This window comes from Dipodomys merriami, unplaced genomic scaffold (genome assembly GCF_024711535.1).
Source record: "Dipodomys merriami isolate MVZ:Mamm:240054 unplaced genomic scaffold, mDipMer1.0.p SCAF_5, whole genome shotgun sequence".
Classification (NCBI taxonomy): Eukaryota; Metazoa; Chordata; class Mammalia; order Rodentia; family Heteromyidae; genus Dipodomys; species Dipodomys merriami.
In genome coordinates, this window is record NW_027206068.1 from 69,112,646 (window position 1) to 69,134,676 (window position 22,031).

General features: G+C 39.3%; 1 protein-coding gene across 2 annotated transcripts in view; it reads right to left on the reverse strand.

Annotated features, from left to right (window-relative positions):
* Braf (B-Raf proto-oncogene, serine/threonine kinase) overlaps window positions 1-22,031 on the reverse strand; it is a 134,468-nt gene that overhangs the window by 84,488 nt on the left and 27,949 nt on the right. For both annotated transcript variants that reach the window (XM_069996914.1, XM_069996913.1), the window contains exon 2: window positions 2,608-2,709. In XM_069996914.1, coding sequence (XP_069853015.1) covers window positions 2,608-2,709 — 102 coding nt within the window. The remainder of the gene's footprint in view (window positions 1-2,607; window positions 2,710-22,031) is intronic.

Genomic DNA, 22,031 nt, shown 5'->3' on the forward strand with positions numbered 1-22,031 from the left:
GATCTGAGGATCTGGGCAGTAAAGCCAGCCTGGGCAGTAAAGTCCATGAGACTCATCTCCAATTAACCACCAGAAAACCGGAAGTGGCACTATGGCTCAAGTGGTAGAGCGCACACCTTGATATGAAGAGCTGAGGGACAGAGCCCTGGCCCAGAGTTCAAGCCCCATGACTGACAAGACAAAAAAAAAAAAAAAGAACATAGAAAGGAGTTGAAGTGTTAAAAGAGTTGGCAAAATTCAAGACTTTCTCAGTCTTGAATAGTGCCAGATCATACTAAAAGAATCAAAACTTCCTCCATAGGGCTCAGCAGATCTATAACTGCTACCTCCTTTCTGAAATAGCCATCAGTTAAAATGATTTATTCTTCAAATAAAAAAAAATACTTTACACCTGGGCATCAGTAATCCTAGGTACTTAGGAGGCTGAGATCTGAGGAATATGGTTCGAAGCTAGTCCAGGCAGGACAGTCCATGAGACTCTCATCTCCAAAAAACTACTCAGAAAAAGCTGGAAGTGGCACTGTAGCTCAAGTGGTAGAGTGCTAGCCTTGAGTACAAAGAGGCTCAAGGACAGCACCCAGACCCTCAGTTCAGGCCCCAGAACCAGCAAATAATAGTAATAGTCTATGCTTCTTACTATGGATCCCAAATTACCTCCTCTGTATCAAGTACGAACTGTATTTGAAAATGTAAGTAATAACCTGTAGTCAGTGAATTTTGGGACACTATCTACCTAGGACACCCTGGCAGAAGTTTCTTTTGACCAAGGCTAAGTCAGATGACCCACGTGAGATACCAAAAAACAAGGTAAAAGTTAATGTGGTATGTAAGTGATATTAAATTTTTACATGTTTTTAGCAGAAGGTAGGCAGCATTATGGGAAAAAATTCAAATATCCATAGTTTGTAAGATAAAGAGCATGAAATCATTTAGATAAAAAATATTAATGTACAGCAGCAATTTTTGCAACAGTAATGTAGCCTATTTATGGATGCACAGACCTACTGTATATGTGGTAGAAGTAAATTTGAGTAATTTTAGTGTACTGAATGAACTGCTTGCACCTTGAGCATTTAAAATTCTCAACAGTAGTCTCCTTGGAATCATATACCTGCGTGCAGTGAGGGGCATGCATGTGTGTATCCCTAGTTCTTTACTCATAGTCCAATATTTCCCCCACCATCTCAAACAGATGCAGTACTGCAAACATTTAGAAAGATTACAAAGGGGAATCAAAGGTATCTTTTGATATCATTTTTCAAGGAGTTTATTTTTGAACTATAGATAAGCAAATGGATGTGTTTTTATTTCTGTAGGTATTTCACATAGAGTTCAAGCCCAGGACCAGCAAAATTAAAATAGAATAAAACAAGACATATGCAGATAGTTCATACCTGTAATCCTCACTACTCAGGAGGCTGAGATCTGAGGATTGCAGTTTGAAGCCATCCAGGGCAGAAAAGTCCATGAGACTCTTATCTCCAATAAACTACCACAAAAGAGGCTGAAAGTAGAGCTCTGGCTCAAGTGCTAGAATGCTAGCCTTGAGCAAGAGAAGCTCAGAGACAGCGCTCAGTCACTGAGTTCAAGATTATTTTGAGCCATAGAAGATGCAAGACAACAAGTGCTTATCACTGTATAAAAAAAAATTACTGAAATAGAAATTTAGTTAGGAATCTTCCAATCTATGCTTTAAAATCTCTAGTATTTGGAGCTAAATGGTAAACTGATCATTATAATTTAGGGTTACCTTCTTTTCTAACTAGTGATTATAGAGAAAGGTAATAAAGGTGAACTGGAGACTGGAGAACCTGATTGCCTGGATTCCACAACAGCTTACTTGCTGTGGAATCTGACTAACTTCCAGAAGGAAACAATCATGCTCAAGGACTGACACAAATCTCAAGGCACAATTACACAGTAAAAGTGAACAATATTAGGCTACTTTAAAATTATAAATTTTATTTATAAGAAAGCAACCAATATAGTTAAAAACTTGTTCTAGAAAATGTACTTTGTAAAATTTCTGAACTAGTATCACTAAACACTCCTCAGGGTAATATTTAAAAAGGGTTTCTCTGTTAGTTTTGCTATTTTCCAAAATATAAAATATGTGTATTGTAATAACTAAAACAACAGAAGTCTAGATAATATAATTATGGAAGAGCTGCAGTCATGGCTCAAGTGGTAAAAGTACTTGCCTAACATTTGCAAGATCCTGGGTTCAATTTCAGCACTACAAAAAGAAAAGGCTAGATAGTAGATAGAGGAATAGACACTGAAAGAGAAATTTAGTTTTACCATATATATGACAAAAGTCATATATATACTACTATTTATGGCAAAAGTAATATGTATATACTAATATGTATTTTATATATGACAAAACTAATTCTTACTAATACACTGGAGAGATGCGCTATTATGGAAGACAGAGGGAAATAAAAGTTTCCTTGATTTCACTCAAAAACAAACAAACAAACCCTAATTCTCTCCAATATCTTTTCCTGAATTTATCACCTAAAAGAATCAAAATTTTAAGAGCAAATTCTTTATATAAAACTCACCCCCCCAAACTTACTCCAAAGATGATAGTAAAAATCTCACCTCCAGGTATATTGATGGTGGATTATGCTCCCCACCAAATTTGTCCAACAGGGCCTCTATATGTTCTTGTGTCAACTTAATCATTTGTTTGATATTCCACACCTAAAAAACATTTTAAAGGAATTTAAATACATTCATTCAGCATATCAATTAGAAATACTTTAATACAGACAAATACAATGTAGTAACCAATAGTACACCTCAAAGAGCTTAAAGATTATTTAATAGAGTGGAGTTTTTCTTTCTTTTATTACTATTTAGATTTTTTTTTTTTTAAAGTAGCAACAGAATCTATTCTCTTTAGTTTCTCTAGAGGAAGGGACCTGTGCTGACATCTTGGTTTGGGCACAGTAGAATCTATTCTGGATTTCTGACTTCCAGAATTGTAAGAAATAATGTTATAATGTTATATAAATGACCAAGTTTGTGATAATATATTACAGCAGCTATAGGAAACAAATGCAAAGGGAAAACCTAGAGAGTAATAGAAATGAAGGTAAATCTAAATAAACAAACAATATAGAAAGGATGGTGGAAGACAAGCATGGAAGCAGTCGAAGACTTGTTATTATTGTTCAAAAACAAGAATACTAGAACATTTTGTTAAGCCGGACAGATGCCAAAATGACAGAGCCACCAAGAGTAGATAAGACTCTTCTCAAATTTGTGAGACTTTTTAAATAAAAGAATAAAGATTAGAAGCCAGGCACCAGTGGCTCATGCCTATAATACTAGCTACTCAGGAGGCTGAGATCTGAGGATCATGGTTCAAAGCCATCCCAAGCAGGAAAGTCCATGAAACTCTTATCTCCAATAAACCACTAGAAAACCAGAAATGGCACTGTAGTTCAAGTGGTAGAGCGCTTGCCTTGTGCTGAAGAGCTGAGGTACAGTGCCCAGGTCCAGAGTTCAAGCCCCAGGACCAACAACAACAAAAAAAGAATAAAGATTATCATTTAATATAAAATACTGTTATATACATACATATGTATATGTATATAGCTAGGCACTGATGGCTCATGCCTATAATCCTAGCTACTAAAGAGGTGGAAATCTAAATATCATCGTTTGAAGCCAACTTGAGGAGGAAAGTACACGAGACTCTTATCTCCAATTTAACTAACAAAAGAGGTGGGGGACAGTATCTCCTTCTTTTGATAGTCTATCAAGAAGCTGTCTATCAAGAAGTAGGAAAACAATGAGGGACTGTGGATATGGTTCGAGGGAAAGAACACACCACACACACACACACACACACACACACACACACACACACACACACACACACACACACACACACACACACACACACACACACACACACACACACACACACACACACACACACACACACACACACACACAGTCAGTGGGTGGTAGGGAATACTATGAATTAGTGAATTACTAAATTATATAATTTTATTTTGTGCAATTTTTTTTTTTTGCTTATGTGGTGCTGAGGAATCAAACCCAGGGCCTCAGGCATGCAAGGCAAGCGCTCTACCACTGAGCCACCTTCCCAGCTCCTAAATTATATAATTTTAAAATAAATAAAAAATTAAGCCTGGTGCTGGTAGCTCATGTCTGTAATCCAGGCTACTGGGGAGGCTGAGATCTGAGGATCAAGGTTCAAACCCAGCATATAGGCAGAGATATCCATGAGACTCTTTTTTTTTTTTTTAATTTAATTTAATTTTATTTGTGAACATACTGTACAGAGGGGTTACAATTACATGGGCAGGATAATGCGTACATTTCTTACCAAGCATTGCACCCTCCTCCTTTGGTTTACCCTTCATCCATGAGACTCTTATCTTCAATCAAGTACTAGAAAGCGGGAAGTGGAACTGTGGCTCAAAGTGATAGAGCACTAGCCATGAGTAAAAGAGCTTAGGGACAGGGCCTGGGTTGAGTTCAAGCCCCATGACCAACCAAAAATTAAAATTAAAAATTTAATGACTGCATTATTCTGGGTAAAAATGATTTCAAACACAACTTCTTATGCAGGGAAACTGCGAACCAAGTGTAAGGGCAGTAAAACCTTTTTAGATATGTATGATCTCAAACTTTACCTCCGTAGGATTCATAGATACAAAGACATTACTAACTTTTGACCTAGCAACTCCACTTCTAAGAATTTTTATAATCTCCCACAAAACTGGGGAAAAAGAGTAGATCTCTGAACCTAGAATTTATAAATATTTTACTAAGTGGGGAAAAAAACAACCTACAAATCCATAAAACAAACATAAAACTTAGGAATATATTGGTCCAGAAAACATAGCCCACAAAAAGCAGTGTTACAAAGTAGAAAGATAAAGGTAAGGTACTATGACAGCCGGGTGCTGGTGGCTCACGCCTGTAATCCTAGCTACTCAGGAGGCTGAGATCTGAGGATTGCGGTTCAAAGCCAGCCCAGGCAGGAGATACCGTGAGACTCCTATCTCCAATAAAACCACCAGAAAACCGGAAGTGGCGCTGTAGTTCAAGTGGTAGAGCACTCACCTTGAGCTGAAGAGCTGAGGGACAGCGCCCAGGCCCAGAGTTCAAGCCCCATGACCGACAAAAAAAAAAAAAAAAAAAAAGGAACTATGACTACAGTACAGATAGTAAGCAAATGGAACAGAGTGAAAGGGTGTGTGTGAGGGAACCAAGAAAAATTCAGAAAAACTAGGCAAGAAGCAGGTAATGAAGGCCCTGAAATCCATGGTAAATACTCTGAATTTTAAGTACAATTAGAAACTAAAGTTTTAAAAGCAGGTTTGTGTTCCATATACATAAGTGTGTGTGTATATATACACATATATGTATATATGTATACATACATTTACATTCACACAGATGGTACTAAGAGTTTGAACTGCTTAATAGGCAAGGTATCCCACTGCTGAACCATGCATCTGCTGGTTATTTGAAAGATAGGATCTTGTTTTACTGCCCTGACACATGCTTAATTGATAATCTGCTTGCTTTAGGCTCTCCATAGTTAACAGGATGACACACAAATACCACCACAATCAGCTTCCCTCTGTTGAGATTGGGTCTTGAAGTCTTTTCTGCTGGCTTTGAACTGCATTCTTTCATTCTTCATCTACAACATAGCTAGGCTTAGAGGCATAAACCAGGGATATCAAGCTTATAGTTTATTTTTATTATTGAAAATTATCATCCTTGTTTTACAAATGATAAAACTGTCACAGAGATACACCTTACTCAAGACCACACAGCCAGTAAATGCTGGTATCAAAATTATGACAGATGGGAAGGGGAAACAAAGGAGGAGGCTACAATGCTTGATAAGAAATGTACTCATTATCTTGCCCATGTTATTGTAACCCCTCTGTACAGCATTTTCACAATTAAAAAAAAAAAAAGATTATGACAGGCCCAGTAGGCCTGCTACTGAGGACCACAGTTCAAAGCCACCCTGTTCTGGAAAGTCTGTGAGACTCAACTCCAATTAGCCACCAGAAAACCAGAAGTGGCACTGTGGCTCAAGTAGTAGAGAACTTGCCTTGAGCTGAGGAGTTCAGTAACAGTACCTAGGCCTAGAGTTCAAGCCCCATGACCAACAACAACCACAAAAAAAGATTATGACAGTCTCTCAGTCCACTTTATATCAGCCACACCCTCTTGCCTTCATCCCTCAAAAAGGCTTTTTCTCTGCTAGGGACAACCTCCTTGGTAGCTCTTGAAAAAAGTCAACTGATACAGTGAGGCAAGCCTACAATTGGACTCCATGAATGAGAAGATTCAGAGTAATAAAGGAGAGACATATGGAAAAGCAAAACTAAGGAATAGCATGAAAACCACAACAGACAAACAGGACAGATGACAAATATGGCAAAACAGAAAAGTGGTAGAGCAGATCCAGAGGGAAAGTAGAAATATCCTCCACAAAGTAAGCCAATTACCTCTGTGACAGATCAGCAGACTGAATTATGGGACAAATCCACGCTTCCTACAAACATTAAACTCCAGTGCAGGAAGTTACCATGTCAGTGGCTCCCCGTGTAACAGGCCAGCATCAGAAAAGGCAGTCTTAATATCCCATTATCTCAGAGAACAACAGCTAGGTATCATCTTATGGGAGGGCCTCCAGCTTGAAACTGGGGTATCAGATTACATAAAGCTGCCTGCAGCTAACCAGGCTCTAGACTGATACACAACTGGAGCCTTGAAAATAAAGAAATAATTAGTGATCACTGTGATCTGCACACCTGGCCAGTGTCCATGTGGTGGACAACTGTCGTAAGTGGAAATTGAGAGTCAACTGGTTTGCAGTGAAAACAACTTTGTAGCCCTAGGGGTCACCATACCAGAAAACAAGACATAGCCTTCTACTGGTAGAGAGCTCAAATTACAGAGTGATCAGTTTTACAATGATTATTGGCTGGCACCTTGTCGCCAGACAGGCTTTGGGATTGAGCCACAACCTGGGAGGGCCTAGAAATTAAGGAACATTTGGTAATCGGGGAAGGCTGGGACACCCAGGCAGGGTTCAGGTGGCAGACTGCCATCAGAACATAGAGAGGAAGACTCTTAACTTAGGCACTGGCAGTTGGCAGCCCCACACAGCAACGTCATTCCCTGAGGGCTATTTCAACATAACAAAAGATCTAGCCTCAGCAGATAGACAGCCCAGACTACTGAGTGATCAGTTTACATTGACTGATTGCAAACAGCATGTGGCCAGACAGTCTTTGGGACTGAACCATAACCAGGAGGTTTGGAGGTCAGAAGAGAGTCAGGGTTTAGGGACTTTTGGGTTTCCCTGTAAGTCTGAAGGACACATCAGAAAACTGGACACACTGCTGGGGGAGAGCTCAGATTTCAGGAGCTGTCAGATAGATCAATCTATATTAGCTTCTTATAAGCAGACTGCAGCTAGCAGGCCTAGAGACAGCCATACCCCAGGGGATGAGAGCACAATAAAGGAGACAGCAGGAGAAGTAGTCTTAGAGTGAATGGGGTCTAGATGCAGACAAGTTGAAGATGCAAGACAGTACCAGAAACTCAGACAGGGAAGGGTTTGGGAGATCAGTGACCCTACTCTCGCAGCCCTGAGTAATTTCTAGTGCCTAAGATTTACAACTACAATAGGACCAAGTCCATGGATGGCAGAGTGCTCAGCATCTACCAGCTATTTGGTGGCAGTGGCTTTTGCCAAGTGAGCTGAGAGCTTTAAGCACAGACTCAGGATTTACATCATTACCTGTGTGTGCGCCCCCCCCATCTCGCGCCCCCCCATCTCCCGCCCCAAGGCTGCAGCCTTATCACTAGGTGACAAGCTGCTGGGTGGAATCTCAAAGAGGAGGTAGAGCACCTGAGTCCCTAAGATCTTCACTAATGGTACAGAACTCATAATCCTCAATAGACACATTAGGGGAACACCATGTGGTTAGTCCATCTGTGGTCTCTGGAGAACAAATCAGAGAACATGTGCATAAAATGGGACCCTGACTGGCCCACAAACTAAAAAGTACTGTTCAACAAGCAATGGCTTCCATTACACAAAGAAGTGAAGCTTCAGAGGTGAAAGAGCACAGAATAGACTGCTGACCGTTAATCAGCCCTACCTTCAACTCACCTACCCCAACTAGTTCTCTTTGGTCTGAGTGGTACTGGGGGAGAGACCTGCTGCACTGAGTACACAGGACAAAGCTTGGCTAGTCTCTAATACAGCAGAGATAAACTACATTGCCAACTCTCCCACTACACAGTTGTTTGTGCACTGTGAACACTTTCAACTTCAAGACTACAAGTGGTTAAAATATCCAACCAGCAAGTTGAGTAAATCTCAACACAGGAACATAAATATGGAAAACAACCCACCATAACACACAGTAGATATCAAAGAAGCCCAGCATTAAGGATAGCAAAAAAGTCCAAACAAAATCACAAGTATGATTGGAAGAATGATCAAAGAAATAAAATATAGAAGACAATAAATTCAGAGGATAAAAATAAAAGATCTCAAAGAGAATACAAATAAACAGCTGGATCAAGAAAGACAATGTAGGATATAAAAGAATAATTCAAAAAAGATACGGAAAACCTGAAAAAGGAAAAAAGAAACAATTCAAATTCAAGAATGACCACTGGGACACTGGTGGCTCATGCCTGTAATCATAGTTACTCAGGAGCCTGAGACCTGAGATCACAGATCAAAACTAGCTAGGGCAGAAAAAGTACATGAGACTCTGATCTCCAATTAACCACCAGAAAACCGGAAGTGGCACTGTGGCTCAAGTGGTAGAGCGCTTGCCTTGAGCTGAAGTGCTGAGAGACAGTGCCCAGGCCCAGAGTTCAAGCCCCACGACTGACAAAAAAAAAAAAAGAAGAAAAAAGAAAAAAGAAAGCTCCGTTAAGTCAAATAACCATGGAAAAGTCTTTTCAGTGGAGTGAATTAAATGGAAGACAGAATATCAGGTTCAAATTTTAAAAATAGACATATAACATGAAGAATTAAGGATGCTGGTGGCTCATACTTGTAATCCTAGCTACTCAGAAGGTTGAGATCTAAGGATTATGGTTGGAAGCCAGCCAGGGCAGGAAAGTCCCAATGAGATTCTTATCTCTAATTAATCACTCAAAAACCAGAAGTGGTACTGTTGGCTCAAAGTGGTAGAGTGCTAGCCTTGAGCAAAAGAGCTTAGGGACAGGGCCCAGGTGTTGAGTTCAAGCCTTATAAGGGGGGGGGGGGGGAGGAAGGAGGAGGGAAAGGAATTAGGAATAAAGAAAAGTAGCTCATGAAAACACACTGGGTCACTATTAAGAAACAAAAGTAAGAATCATGAACATTGAAGTTGTACAAACTAAAGCATTAGAAAACAGAGCTAGGTGCTAGTAGCTCATGTCTATAATCCTAGCTGAGATCTGATGATCTTATGGTTCCAAGCCAGCTAGGCAGTAAAGTCCATGAGATTACATCTCCAATAAACTACTCAGAAAAAGCTGGAAGTGGTGCTGTGGCTCAAGTGGGAGAGTATTAGCTTGGAGCACAAAGAGGTTCAGGGACAAGGCCAGTCCCTGAGTTCAAGCCCCAAGTCCAGCAAAAAGAAAAAAAAAAAAGAAAGAAAGAAAACAGGAGAAAATTTCCCAAATCTTGAGAAAGCAGCAGTCATTAAGACATGCAACAGACCAAACCAGACAAGAATTTTCCCAAGATATATCACAATTAAAGCATTAACTATACAGAACAAAGAAAAAAAAGTGAAAACTGAAGAAAGCACCAACTCACATATAATGGAAATAGCCCCTCAGAATAACAGCAGATTTCTCACCAGAAACCTTACAAGAGGAAGGGCATAAAATGGTGTGTTTGAAGCCTGGGTATGCTAACCTGCATACCCAGCAAAGCTATCATTCAGAACCAAGGAATAAAAACCTTCTAAAATAAAAACAAAATTTATGACAACTAAACCACCCTTATAAAGGGCTAAAAGGAACCCTACATACATAAGAGGAAGATAAATGTAACCATGAAAAAAATGGGAGAAATTAAATCCTATCAGATGAGCAGATAAGCAAATGACTAGGAAAGAACCATATACCTTAAAAACAACTAAACAGCAGGTAATACTACGTATCTTTAAATCCTAACACTGAACATTAAATTCTCCAAACCAAAGATATATAATTCAAAGTTAGATTAAAAAGCATGATTAAACTGGAGGGTCACAGCTTACAGCCAATATGGGAAGAGAAAGCATGTGAGATTCCACTTCCAAAATAAACAACAAAACACTAGGCTGGAGGTATGGGTAAAATAGTGCCAGCTGGACAAGCAAGAGAAAGGAATAAGGCCTTGAGTTCAAATCCTCACACCAGCAAAAATAAAAAGAAACATACCATACATATAAAAACACTGACCTAGAGTGAATGGATAGAAAAAAGACTGCCAGCAAATGGCCTCAAAAGCAAGCTGGAGTATCTTTACTCATATTAGTAGTAGACTTCACATTAATATAAGGAACAAATCATCAAGAGGAAATAACATATATGTGCCAAATATCAATGTACTCAACCTCATGAAACAAAACTCTACTGAACACTACTGGACTTACAAGCAAGGATAGACCTAAATTCAATGACAATGGAAGATTTCTGTATCTCACTCTAACCAATAGGTAGGTCATTTGTACAAGAAAGTAAGCAAAGAAACTTTATAATTAAATTATATTATAGACTAATGAAACTACGGCCAAATGAACTTGTGACATCTACAGACTATTTCATCCAATAGCTACACAATACACATTCTCAATAGCCCATGGAAGTTTCCCCAAAAAACATATTTTAGAACATTTAAGCAAGTTTTAGCAAATATAAGAAAAATGAAATGACTCCCTATATTTTATCCGAATATAATGGATATAAAACTACAACACAACAGCAAAATATACTATAGAAATATGGAACTGAACAGCACATTGAATAATTGAGTCATTGAAGGGGAAAAAATTCTAAAAATTTCTAGAACCAAAAAATGAGAATACAACCTACCAGAATCTTTGAGATAAACAAAAGGCAGTGCTCAGAGGTAAATTTAGAGCCATGAGTACCTACATTAAAAAAATAAGAGCAGGGCTGGGAAGGTGGCTTAGTGGTAGAGCGCTTGCCTTGCATGCTTAAGGACCTGGGTTCGATTCCTCAGCACCACATAAGCAAAAAGAAAAAAGCCAGAAGTGGCACTGTGGCTCAAGTGGTAGAGCGCTAGCCTTGAGCTGAAGAGCTGAGGGACAGTGCCCAGGCCCAGAGTTCAGGCCCACGACTGGACCCCTCCCACACACACAAAAAAAAGATAAAAAAAAGAGCAATCACAAATAGCCTAATAATGATCCTAAAGCTGCTAGAAAAAACAAGAATTAGCCAAACCCTAAATAGTCAGGTAAAAGAAATAATATTGGCTGGGAATATGGCTTAGTGGTAGAGTGCTTGTCTAGCATGCATGAAGCCATGGGTTCAATTCCTTATTACCACATAAACAGAAAAAGCCGGAAGTGGCGCTGTAGCTCAAGTGGTAGAGTGTTAGCCTTGAGCTGAAGAGCTGAGGGACAGCACCCAGGCCCAGAGTTCAGGCCACATGACCGAAAAAAAAAAAAGTAAAGAAAAAACAAATAGGGCACCAGTGCCTCATGCCTGGCTGGAATCCTAGATACTTAGGAGGGAAATGACTAGGACTGTGATTTGAGGCTAGCCTGTGCTAGATGAAGAGCTAGATGTGGTAGCACACATTTGCTATCCTAGCCACTAGGAAGCCTAACATAGATGCATCATGACAGGTTTATGTCCAGGAAGGAAGTGAGACTGTTTCTCAATAATTACCAAGAGGCTGAGTTGTAGTGGCCTACTCCTCCTGTAATTCAACTTACTCAGGAGGCTGAAATCTGAGGATCACAGTTCAAAGACAGCTTAGGCAGTAAACTCTGAAATTCCAAGAAGCCAGAAGTGGAACTGTGGCTCAAGTAGTAAGAGTACTAACTTTGAGTACAAAAGTTCAGGAACAGCATCCTGACCCAGATTACAAGTCCTGGGACAGTATTAAAAAAAAATTTCCAACAGAAAAAAGGGCCAGAGGTCTGGCTTAGCAGTAAGAACACCTGCTTAGCAAGCACAAGGATCAAAGTTCAAATCCTAATACTAACCAACCAAAAAAGAAAGGAAAAAGCAAATAGGAATATCACAACAAATAACAATGAAATCCAAAAGATCATGCATGAGGGGTAACACTTTGAAAACCAACACTTGAATAATCTAGAAAATCTAGAGAAAAAGATATATTTCCAGACATAATTCACAGTAAAACTGAACCAGGAAGATATACACTATCTAAACAAATTTATAACAATTGAGACTAAAGCAGTAATAAGTAGTCTCCTAACAAAACCCAGAATTCACTTACTACTGAATTCTAGCAGACCTTCAAAGAAGACATCAGCACTCCTCAAATTTTGCATGAGATGAAAAAAGAAGAAATGATAACAAATTCATTTTGTGAAATCAGTATCTCATTCATTTCAAAACCAGACAGGAAAGCAAGGCAGGGGGGCGGGGGAGGGGTGGCGGGCCACACACATACACACAGGCCCAATCTCTGATGAACACAGATGCAACATTTTTCAATGAAATACTTGCAAACTGAATTTAGCAATTCAAGAGACTCACATTGTGATTTGTTTCATTCTAGTATGCATTCAAATTGCATAGTATACATTCAAATTTGTTTCATCCTAGTATGCAAGTGAGTTGATATATACATATCAATAGACAAAATGCAGCTCATAAACAAAAATTGTATCATTTTAATTGATGCAAAAAAGTCTTTGACAAAATTTAGCATCCTTATTAATAAAAGCTCTTAAGAAACTAGGAATAGAAGAAATATACCTCAACACAACAAACGTTATATATGACACACCTCTAGCTAATATCATTCTAAACAGAAAAAAATTAAATCACTTTCCCTGGAGTGTAGGAAAAGACAAGGATCCATTCTCACTCATTATAGTAGTGGAACTGCTAACCAGAACAGTGTTAAGAGAATGAAATAAAAGAGATTCAAATAGGAAAAGAAGATATCCAATTACCTTTATTTACTGATAACATGATCCTATACCTAAAGCATCCTCATGACACCATCCCCAAATTCCTCGATTTGATAGTTTTGGAAATGTTAAGAGAATACAAAACCAACACACACACACACACACACACACACACACACACACTCTCTCTCTCTCTCTCTTTCTCTCTCTCTCTCTCTCTCACACACTCTCTCTCTCTCTCTCTCTCTCTCTCTCTCTCTCTCTCTCTCTCTCTCTCTCTCTCTCCTAGCTTTCCTGTACACCAACAATAAACAGGATGAGCAAGAAATTAGAACAATTCCATCATAGTATCTTGGCATAAACAACCAAGAATGTGAAAGACCTCTGTAATGAAAACTATAAACCTGAAGGAAACTGAAGAAGACATCAGAAGATGGGAAGACTTTCTAAGCCTGTGGGTTGAGAATCAATATTGCGAAAAGCAATCTACAGATTTAATGCAATCTCCACCAAAATCCCAATGTCATTCTCACAGAAATTAAAAATCCCATGAAAGCACAAAAGGCCCAAAGAGCCTATTTCCAAAATCAGGTAGGCAAAGAAGACTGAGGACTAGAACACACCAATATTTATAAGGTTGGTGAACAGGATGAGAAGAAATGGACAGTGAGGTAGGCACAAATATTTCTATGTGAAGGTAATCTATTGGCTAAGAATTGAAACCTGAGTTGGGTGCTGGTGGCTCACGCCTGTAATCCTAGCTTAGGAGGCTGAGATCTGAAGATTCAGGGGTTCAAAGTCAGTCTGGACAGGAAAGTCCAGGAGACACTTATCTCCAATTATCCACCAGAAAACCAGAAGTGGCGCTGTGGCTCAAAGTGGTAGACCAGTAGGCCTTGAACAAAAAGAGTTCAGGGCTAGCATCTACGCCCTGAGTTCAAGCAAGCCTCACGATTATCCAAAAAAGAACAGGAACCTGAGATTGTGGCTAAAAGACACTAGGGAGGATGGGAATGATACTGCTATACATTTTCGGTCATCATTTACATACTTTTGCAAATTTATTGGGGCTGGAAAATAACAGCACACTGTGGCTAATAAGAAACTCCAGCAGAGTAGGTGAAAGTGAGGATGTACAAGAGATATTAACTGCAGGAAAGAAGTCTTGGTTTTGGCCATACGAGATAAAATCTGAGCTGGACACTGGTGGCTCTCATCTTGTAATCCTAGCTACTCAAGAGACAGATTTGAGGACAGCAGTTCAAAGCCAGCCAGGAGAGGAAAGTTCATAAGACTCTGAATTTCATTTAACTACCAAAACAAAGCTGAAAGTGGAGTTGTGGCTCAAGTGGTAGAGCATTAGGCTTGAGCAAAAAAGTTCAGGGACAGTGCCTAGGCACTGAGTTCAAGCCCCAGGACCGGCCTCCTGGGCCCCCCCCCAACCCCTCCCACCCCCAAAAAAGCTTCACAAGAGAAAATCTGAGTAAGTAGAGGAATCAGAATGTTAAGTATGGTCTCTAAAAACAAATGAAATAAGACAGAACATGAGGATCAATGTAGATACGTTGGTAAAATTGAACATGAAAAAAATGATACCTGCATTTTTTTTTGTGCCAGTTCTGGGGCTTGAACTCAGGGCCTGGCACTGTCCCTGAGCTTCTTTTGTTCAAGGCTAGCACTTGACCACTTGAGCCACAGCCTTTTCTGTGTAGGTGGTACTGAGGAATTGAACCCAAGGCTTCATGCATGCTAGGCAAGCACTCTACCCCTAAGCCACCCTCCCAGCCCCTGAATTTTTTTTAAATGCAGGTACTGACTGTGTAGCACCTGGTTGGCTGTGAATGCTCAATATTCCTGCCTTAGACTCCTGAGGTTAAGATTACAGGCATGTACCATTATGCATCATTTCAGTTGCATAATTTCTCTGTAAAGTTTGAAGTCAGTCCACAGATTGGAGTAGAAGCTGTAGGCAGTTTGCAGTGAGTAGAAGGGCACTCAATGGGAGAAGTGAAGAAGCATCTGTACTGCCAGACATTGATTCTGTTCAGGTTTTTGGCATAAATTAAATGCGACATCTTCAATTGTCTAGGTGCAAGAAGAGATGGTAGATGGTTGGTATTTTAACAGGCCAATATAATGAAAGAGGAGAAGGGTTAACAAGTCAAAGGCATTAGTAATTTTTATAGTCATTCCTTAGCACTCATTTTATGGCCTATTCTCCTTTCAAAAAATACAGTTTTCAAAGATTCTGCAATGTCTTCACTAATATAAAATCTTTCAAGCTTTCAATTCCATCTTACTTATGTCATATATTCCAATAACAAGTAGTTGCTAAGAATAATATGCAATACATGTTGTACTAGTCCTTTAGCATTTGTATTGAGCACTGTTTATACCTCATTCATCTCCTCCCATCCACTCAGTAAGGTTGGGACAATTATCCCGATTTCACAGATGAGAAAACAGGGAGGTAAAACAGAATTGAACTGTGTTAAACAACAAATAAGTGGTAGCATCACTCATATTTCACAGCCTCTTTGTGTGTTTATGAGAAGAAGAAGAAACATTCTATCAGTAGGTATGCTAACCCAAGTGCAGCTGACAGTTTACACAGCACAATATGAAGGCAAGTTAGAACTATGATACCACTAGAATTTAGATAAAAGTAGATAAGCAAAGATGGTAAATTAAACAACAGTCCCTCATTTCACGAAGCATATATTCTAGTTAGAAGACAAGAACTCAACAAACAGAACAGTGTAAGATGGTGATTAAGGGACTGGGAACATGGCTTAGTGGTAAGAGTGCTTGCCTAGCATGCATGAAGCCCTGGATTCGATTTCTCAGTACCACATAAACAGAAAAACCTGGAAATGGTGTTGTGGCTCAAGTGATAGAGCACTATCCTGGAGCAAAAGAAGGTCAGGGACAGTGCCCAGGCCCTGAGTTCAAGTTCCAGGACTGGCAAAAAAAATGATGGTGATTAAAAGTTACAAAGAAAAACAGAGCTGCTGAAAAGAATAGGGCTAGCGGCAATTAATTATGTAGTACAATCAAACTTGAGGGTCTCATTGAACATATGATATATACACATAGATATGAAGGAAGGCAGGTGAGCCCATCGTGCAGGCATGAAAATGGCAAATAATACAAACAGGGCAGAATCAAGTACTAAAGCCATCAAGATTTCTGTGTATGAAAAACTATTAATGATGTCAATTAATAGCTTCCCAGTGGGCACATTTTACCCTTTAACTTTGTATTCCCCTTTGTACTCTGACTCTAGGTTTCTCCAAATAACTTGCTCTTGTGGTATTTTACAAAATGGTATTAGCAAATATGACCCAAGAAGAGGCTTGAAAAGCAAATGTGCGTCTTGCCATCTTGCACAACTGAACTTGTGTGCACTTTTGTCTCTGTTCTATAAAAACTTGCCTGGGCTAGCTTAATAGAACCAAATTTTGCCATTCAAGGCCATCCTAGAACAGACAGCTACATAGAATCAAACACAACCAAGGTAAGCCCAGCACACAATAGCACATTCACAGACTCAAAGGAGTAGTTGTTTTAAGTACTATGCACTAAGATAGTTACACAACAGAAAATTCATACATTATGTTAGAGGAACAAAGATACACAGAACACACAAAAACTTTGCTCCAAAGCAAAAACACCCAAATGCTAATCACGTAATGAATAAGTTAAATGTAGTGTATCCATTAAGTAGATTCTTATTTGGCAATAAAAATAAACAAAACAGCAACACATACAACATGCATCAATTGTAGACCTGTGGTACCTACAGGTAGTAAGGTTCCAAGAGACCTCTACTGAGGAAAAACGGCAAATGTTCAGGAGGCATAGGGTTCAGTCATATATTATGTGTTTCATTCTTTTTTCCCATAATGCCACCCAACTAAAGACATGTCATCTTTTAACCCATTTTTAAATTTCACTTTACCACTTAAATTAAGTAATCAACTTTTACCTATTTTGAAAGCACCATATGCTTTTTTGGAGGCAGGTTTCTACAATATTAAGTGCAGAGAAGAACAGATCACACAACAAATCACATAATTTAAACCCAACTGACAATAACACAGGACTGACAGCTTCTCCACATCAACTGGGCTACATGATGAATGCACAGGAATTAAAACATTTCATTTGTAAAATACCTTTGATTTTATGTATTATTTATTTTGACCATGCTTGGTTAAAACTGTGTAGTAAATCTATGAATAAAGCAAACTTACTGTATCACATGAAAGAAGCTAGCCACAAAAGACCACATATCGTATGACCCCACTTATAATAACATTTCAAAATTTAAATCTATTCTGGAATTAAAACCCAATTCAGGAATTAAGTGAATAGTTGCTTAGGAATATAAGGAATATAAGGACTATGAAAAAATGGCTAGGACCAGGGATGCTTTTAAGGGAGATGAAAATTTTCTAAAGTTAATTTCAGAGATGAAAATATTCTAAAATTAATTTGGTGATGGTTGTTGTAAAACTCAAGCGATTGGGGCTGGGAATGTAGCTTAGTGGTAGAGTGCTTGCCTAGCATGCATGAAGCCCTGGATTCAATTCCTCAGTACCACATAAACAGAAAAAACCAGAAGTGGCGCTATAGCTCAAGTGGTAGAGTAGTTGCCTTGAACAAAAGAAGCTTAGGGACAGTCTCCAGGCCCTGAATTCAAGCCCCAGGACTGGCAAAAAAAAAAACAAAACGAAACCTCAGTGACTATACTAAAAGCTTTCGAACTGTATAGTTTGACATTTCTATCTCATCCTCTTCCCTTAAGCAAGCATTTTTCCCCCCAAAAAAGAAAATGACAAACATGTATTTTTAAACTACTATTCTGGCTGCTATGTTGAAAATGGACAATATGGGGCAAAAGGGTAAGGTGTCACATAACCAGACAGGAAATAACTTGTCAAGTAAAAGTCTTTTATTCAGACTGGTAATGTGTCAGATCCAGAATGTATTATCAAGGCCCTGGGCACTATCCCTGAGCTTCTTTTTGCTCAAGGCTAGCACTCTACCACTTGAGCCACAGTACCACTTTCAGCTTTTTAACAGTTTTCCTGCCTTAGCTGGTGGCTCATGCCTATAATTGGAACTATTTAGGAGGTTGAGATCTGAGGATCATGGTTCAAAGCCAGTTCAGTCAGGATCATCTTTGAGACTCTTATCTCCAATTAAACACCCAAAAAACCTGGAAGTGGAGCTGTGGCTCAAATGGTAGAGCATTAGCCTTGAACACAAAAAGCTCATGATAGAGTACTTGCTTCACTTATATCAGGCCCTGAGTTTGATCCTCAGCATTCAAAGGGAAAAAAAAATCTTGGTAAAGAAGAAATAAGATGGGGCTGGGAGGTGGCTCAGGGGTAGAATGTTCACCTCGCATGCATGAGGCCCTGGGTTTGATTCCTCAGCCCTACATAAAACAGAAAAGCTAGAAGCAGCCCTTGGCTCAAGTGGTAGGGTGCTAGCCTTGAGCTGAAGAGCTGAGGGATAGCACCCAGGCCCAGAGTTCAAGACCTACCACTGACAAAAGAAGAAGAAGAACAAGAAGAACAAGAAGAAGAAATAAGATCAATTCTGACAGTGTGACAATGTCATACATAAAACAAAAATGAACCATTTTCAATACACTTTATAGGTTATGTATACCCAGCAATATTATGAAAGCCCCTACAAAGTAGAACAACTTACCAATATCCTATATCTGTAAGAATATAGATACAGCTTTTAAGAAATCATGAGAGGGCTGGGAAGGTGGCTTAGTGGTAGAGCGCTTGCCTTGCATGCCTGAGGCCCTGAGTTCGATTCCTCAGCACCACATAAGCAAAAAGAAAAAAGCCAGAAGTGGCACTGTGGCTCAAGTGGTAGAGCACTAGCCTTGAGCTGAAGAGCTGAGGGACAGTGCCCAGGCCCAGAGTTCAGGCCCCACGACCGGACCCAAAAAAAAAAAAAAGAAATCATGAGAGAAATTAAATACTTTCCAACAAATGGATACCAAAACACAACAGAAAAAACATTTATGGGTTACAGAAAAACAGTGCTAAGAAGAAAATGTACAGGGGCTGGGAAGGTGGCTCAGTGGTAGAGTGCTTGCCTTGTATGCATGAGGCCCTGCTGCTGGCAGAAAAAGCCAGAAGTGGCATTGTGGCTCAAGTGGTAGAGCTCTAGCCTTGAGCTGAGGACAGCGTCCAGGCCTGGAGTTCAGGCCCCACAACTGGCAAAAAAAAAAAAAAAAAAGTACAGGAATGTCAGAATATATATAATATTATACCTTCCCTAACCATAACTTATAAATTAAGAAAAAAATTATAGGGCTGGGAAGGTGACTCAGTGGTAGAGTGCTTGCCTTGCATGCATGAGGCCCTGGGTTCCATTCCTCAGTACCACATAAGCAGAAAAAAGCCAGTAAGTGGTGCTGTGGAAAATATATATATATATATATATATATATATATTTTTTTTTTTTTTTTTTTTTTTTTTTTTTGCTGGGCCTGGGTGCTGTCCCTCAGCTCCTTTTTTTTTTTTTTTTTTTTTTTTTTTTTTGGGTCCGGTCGTGGGGCCTGAACTCTGGGCCTGGGCGCTGTCCCTCAGCTCTTCAGCTCAAGGCTAGCGCTCTACCACTTGAGCCATAGCGCCACTTCCAGCTTTTTTCATTTTTTGCTTATGTGGTGCTGAGGAATCGAACCCAGGGCCTCAGGCATGCAAGGCAAGCGCTCTACCACTGAGCCACCTTCCCAGCCCCGTCCCTCAGCTCTTTAGCTCAAGGCTAGCACCCTACCACTTGAGCCACAGCACCACTTCCTGACTTTTTTCTGCTTATGTGGTACTAGGTACTAAGGAATGGAACCTAGGGCTTAGGGCTTCATGCATGCTAGGCAAGCACTCTACCACTAAGCCACATTCCCAGGCCTAGCTAAAATGTTAAAACACTATAAAACACTGGATCTTAGTAAACTTCCACAAAAAACCCATACTTATATGACAACTTAAAATTTATGTATGTATATTTGTATTTTTTGATAATTTGTTTAATGGATATCTCCTGATTGTAGTGACCACATCTTAAAGACAGTTTTATTATTTTCTTAAAGACAGTTTTATTATTATAAATGGCTTTTGATCTGGTTAGACATTATATTTTAGGATATTTATTGTAGCAATAATGTTTAAGTTAACTAACAAGTCAGGGAGGCACTAGAAGCAGAGAGGCCCATTAAAAGCATGCTACAATTATAGCAAAAAAGTAATGAGCCTGAACTACTGTTAATAGATTTACTATTTTTCAACAACTCTGGAAGGAAATAAGAAGGAAGTCATTCAAAAAGGACTGTAAAAACATCTTGTGCAATTAATTCAGCTCTGAATATAGATGATCAGACAAGTTGTCTGCTAAGAGAAATTACAATTCCAACTACAAAATAAATCATCACAATTCCAATTCTGATATGAATACAAAGGAAACGCTTACTCAAATGTATTTATGTCTGGTGGCTAGAAAAGGTCTTAAATCAGAGAATCACAGAAATAACAAAAGCAGGCTGTAGATATTTTCATGTAAAATTTTAAGCCAAATATTCATTCTCTAATCTTAGGGCAGAGGGTTTTCTTTCAAGTATGACCCATACTTGACAGCAAATACCTTTCCAAAACGGAAAGCATCTATTAGCCTGATGAGGTGATTAGGTAGAGAAGTCAGTTCAGAAAATTTCAACTATTTTTTCCTTTTGAATAGTAAGGCTGCAATAAATAATTGACTAATAAATAGCTTATAATGCAGTGATCAAAGCTGTTTTCTACAAAATAGAATACATCCTGAGAACACTCTATTGGAGGTGTCAGCTGGTTACATCTAGTTATACATTCATATAGAAAATTAAGAAAAAATCCACTTTTAAAATGGTCAAGTATCTTAATTCCTAAAAAATGTTGAACATAATATCATTGCTGCTACAGAAAAAGTCAAAGCAGCTCACTGCCTGCTCCTAGTACATAAAAACTCGACATAGCATTCTAATTCAGTAGTTTTCCATCAGATGTAATTTTGCCTCTAGAGACATCTTTAAGTGCCTTTTTAAAAGCACTCTGATATCTCTATTGGGAAGAGAGTACTATCAGCACCTAGTGGGTAGAAGCTAGGGAACCTGCTAAGTATTCCACATATATAGGACAGTTCTCATATTCAAGAATTAATCAGGAACTATACAGACTGGATGTGGTTGCTCACACCTGGATACCAGGCTACTGGAGAAGTTTGAAGGATCGTGGTTTGAGACCAGCCTGGGCAAAAAGTGAGACCTCCATTTCAACCAACAAGCCAGACGTGTAGACTATAACCCCATACACACAGAGAGCATAAGTGGAAGGACTGCTGTTAAAGGATGGTCCTAGGCAAAAATGTGAAACAGTATCTGAAAAAATAAAGTAAAAAGAGGCCAGGCACCAGTGGCTCACGCCTGCACTCCTATCTACTCAAGAGGCTGAGATCTGAAGAGCATAGTTCAAAGCCAGCCCAGGCAGGAAAAGTACATGAGACTCTGATCTCCAATTAACCACCAGAAAACCGCAAGTGGCACTGTGGCTCAAGTGGTAGAGCACTTGCCTTGAGCTGAAGAGCTGAGGGACAGTGCCCAGGCCCAGAGTTCAAGCTCCATGACTGACTTAAAAAAAAAAAAAAAAAAGTAAAAGAGCATGGAACTGGCTGGGTGCTGGCAGTTCATACCAGCTAGCTACTCAAGAAGCTGAGATCTGAGGTTCATGGAAAAGTTCATAAGGTTCTTATCTCTAATTAGCCACCAAAAAGCTAGAAATGGAAGTGTGACTCAAGTGGCAGAGCACCAGTCTT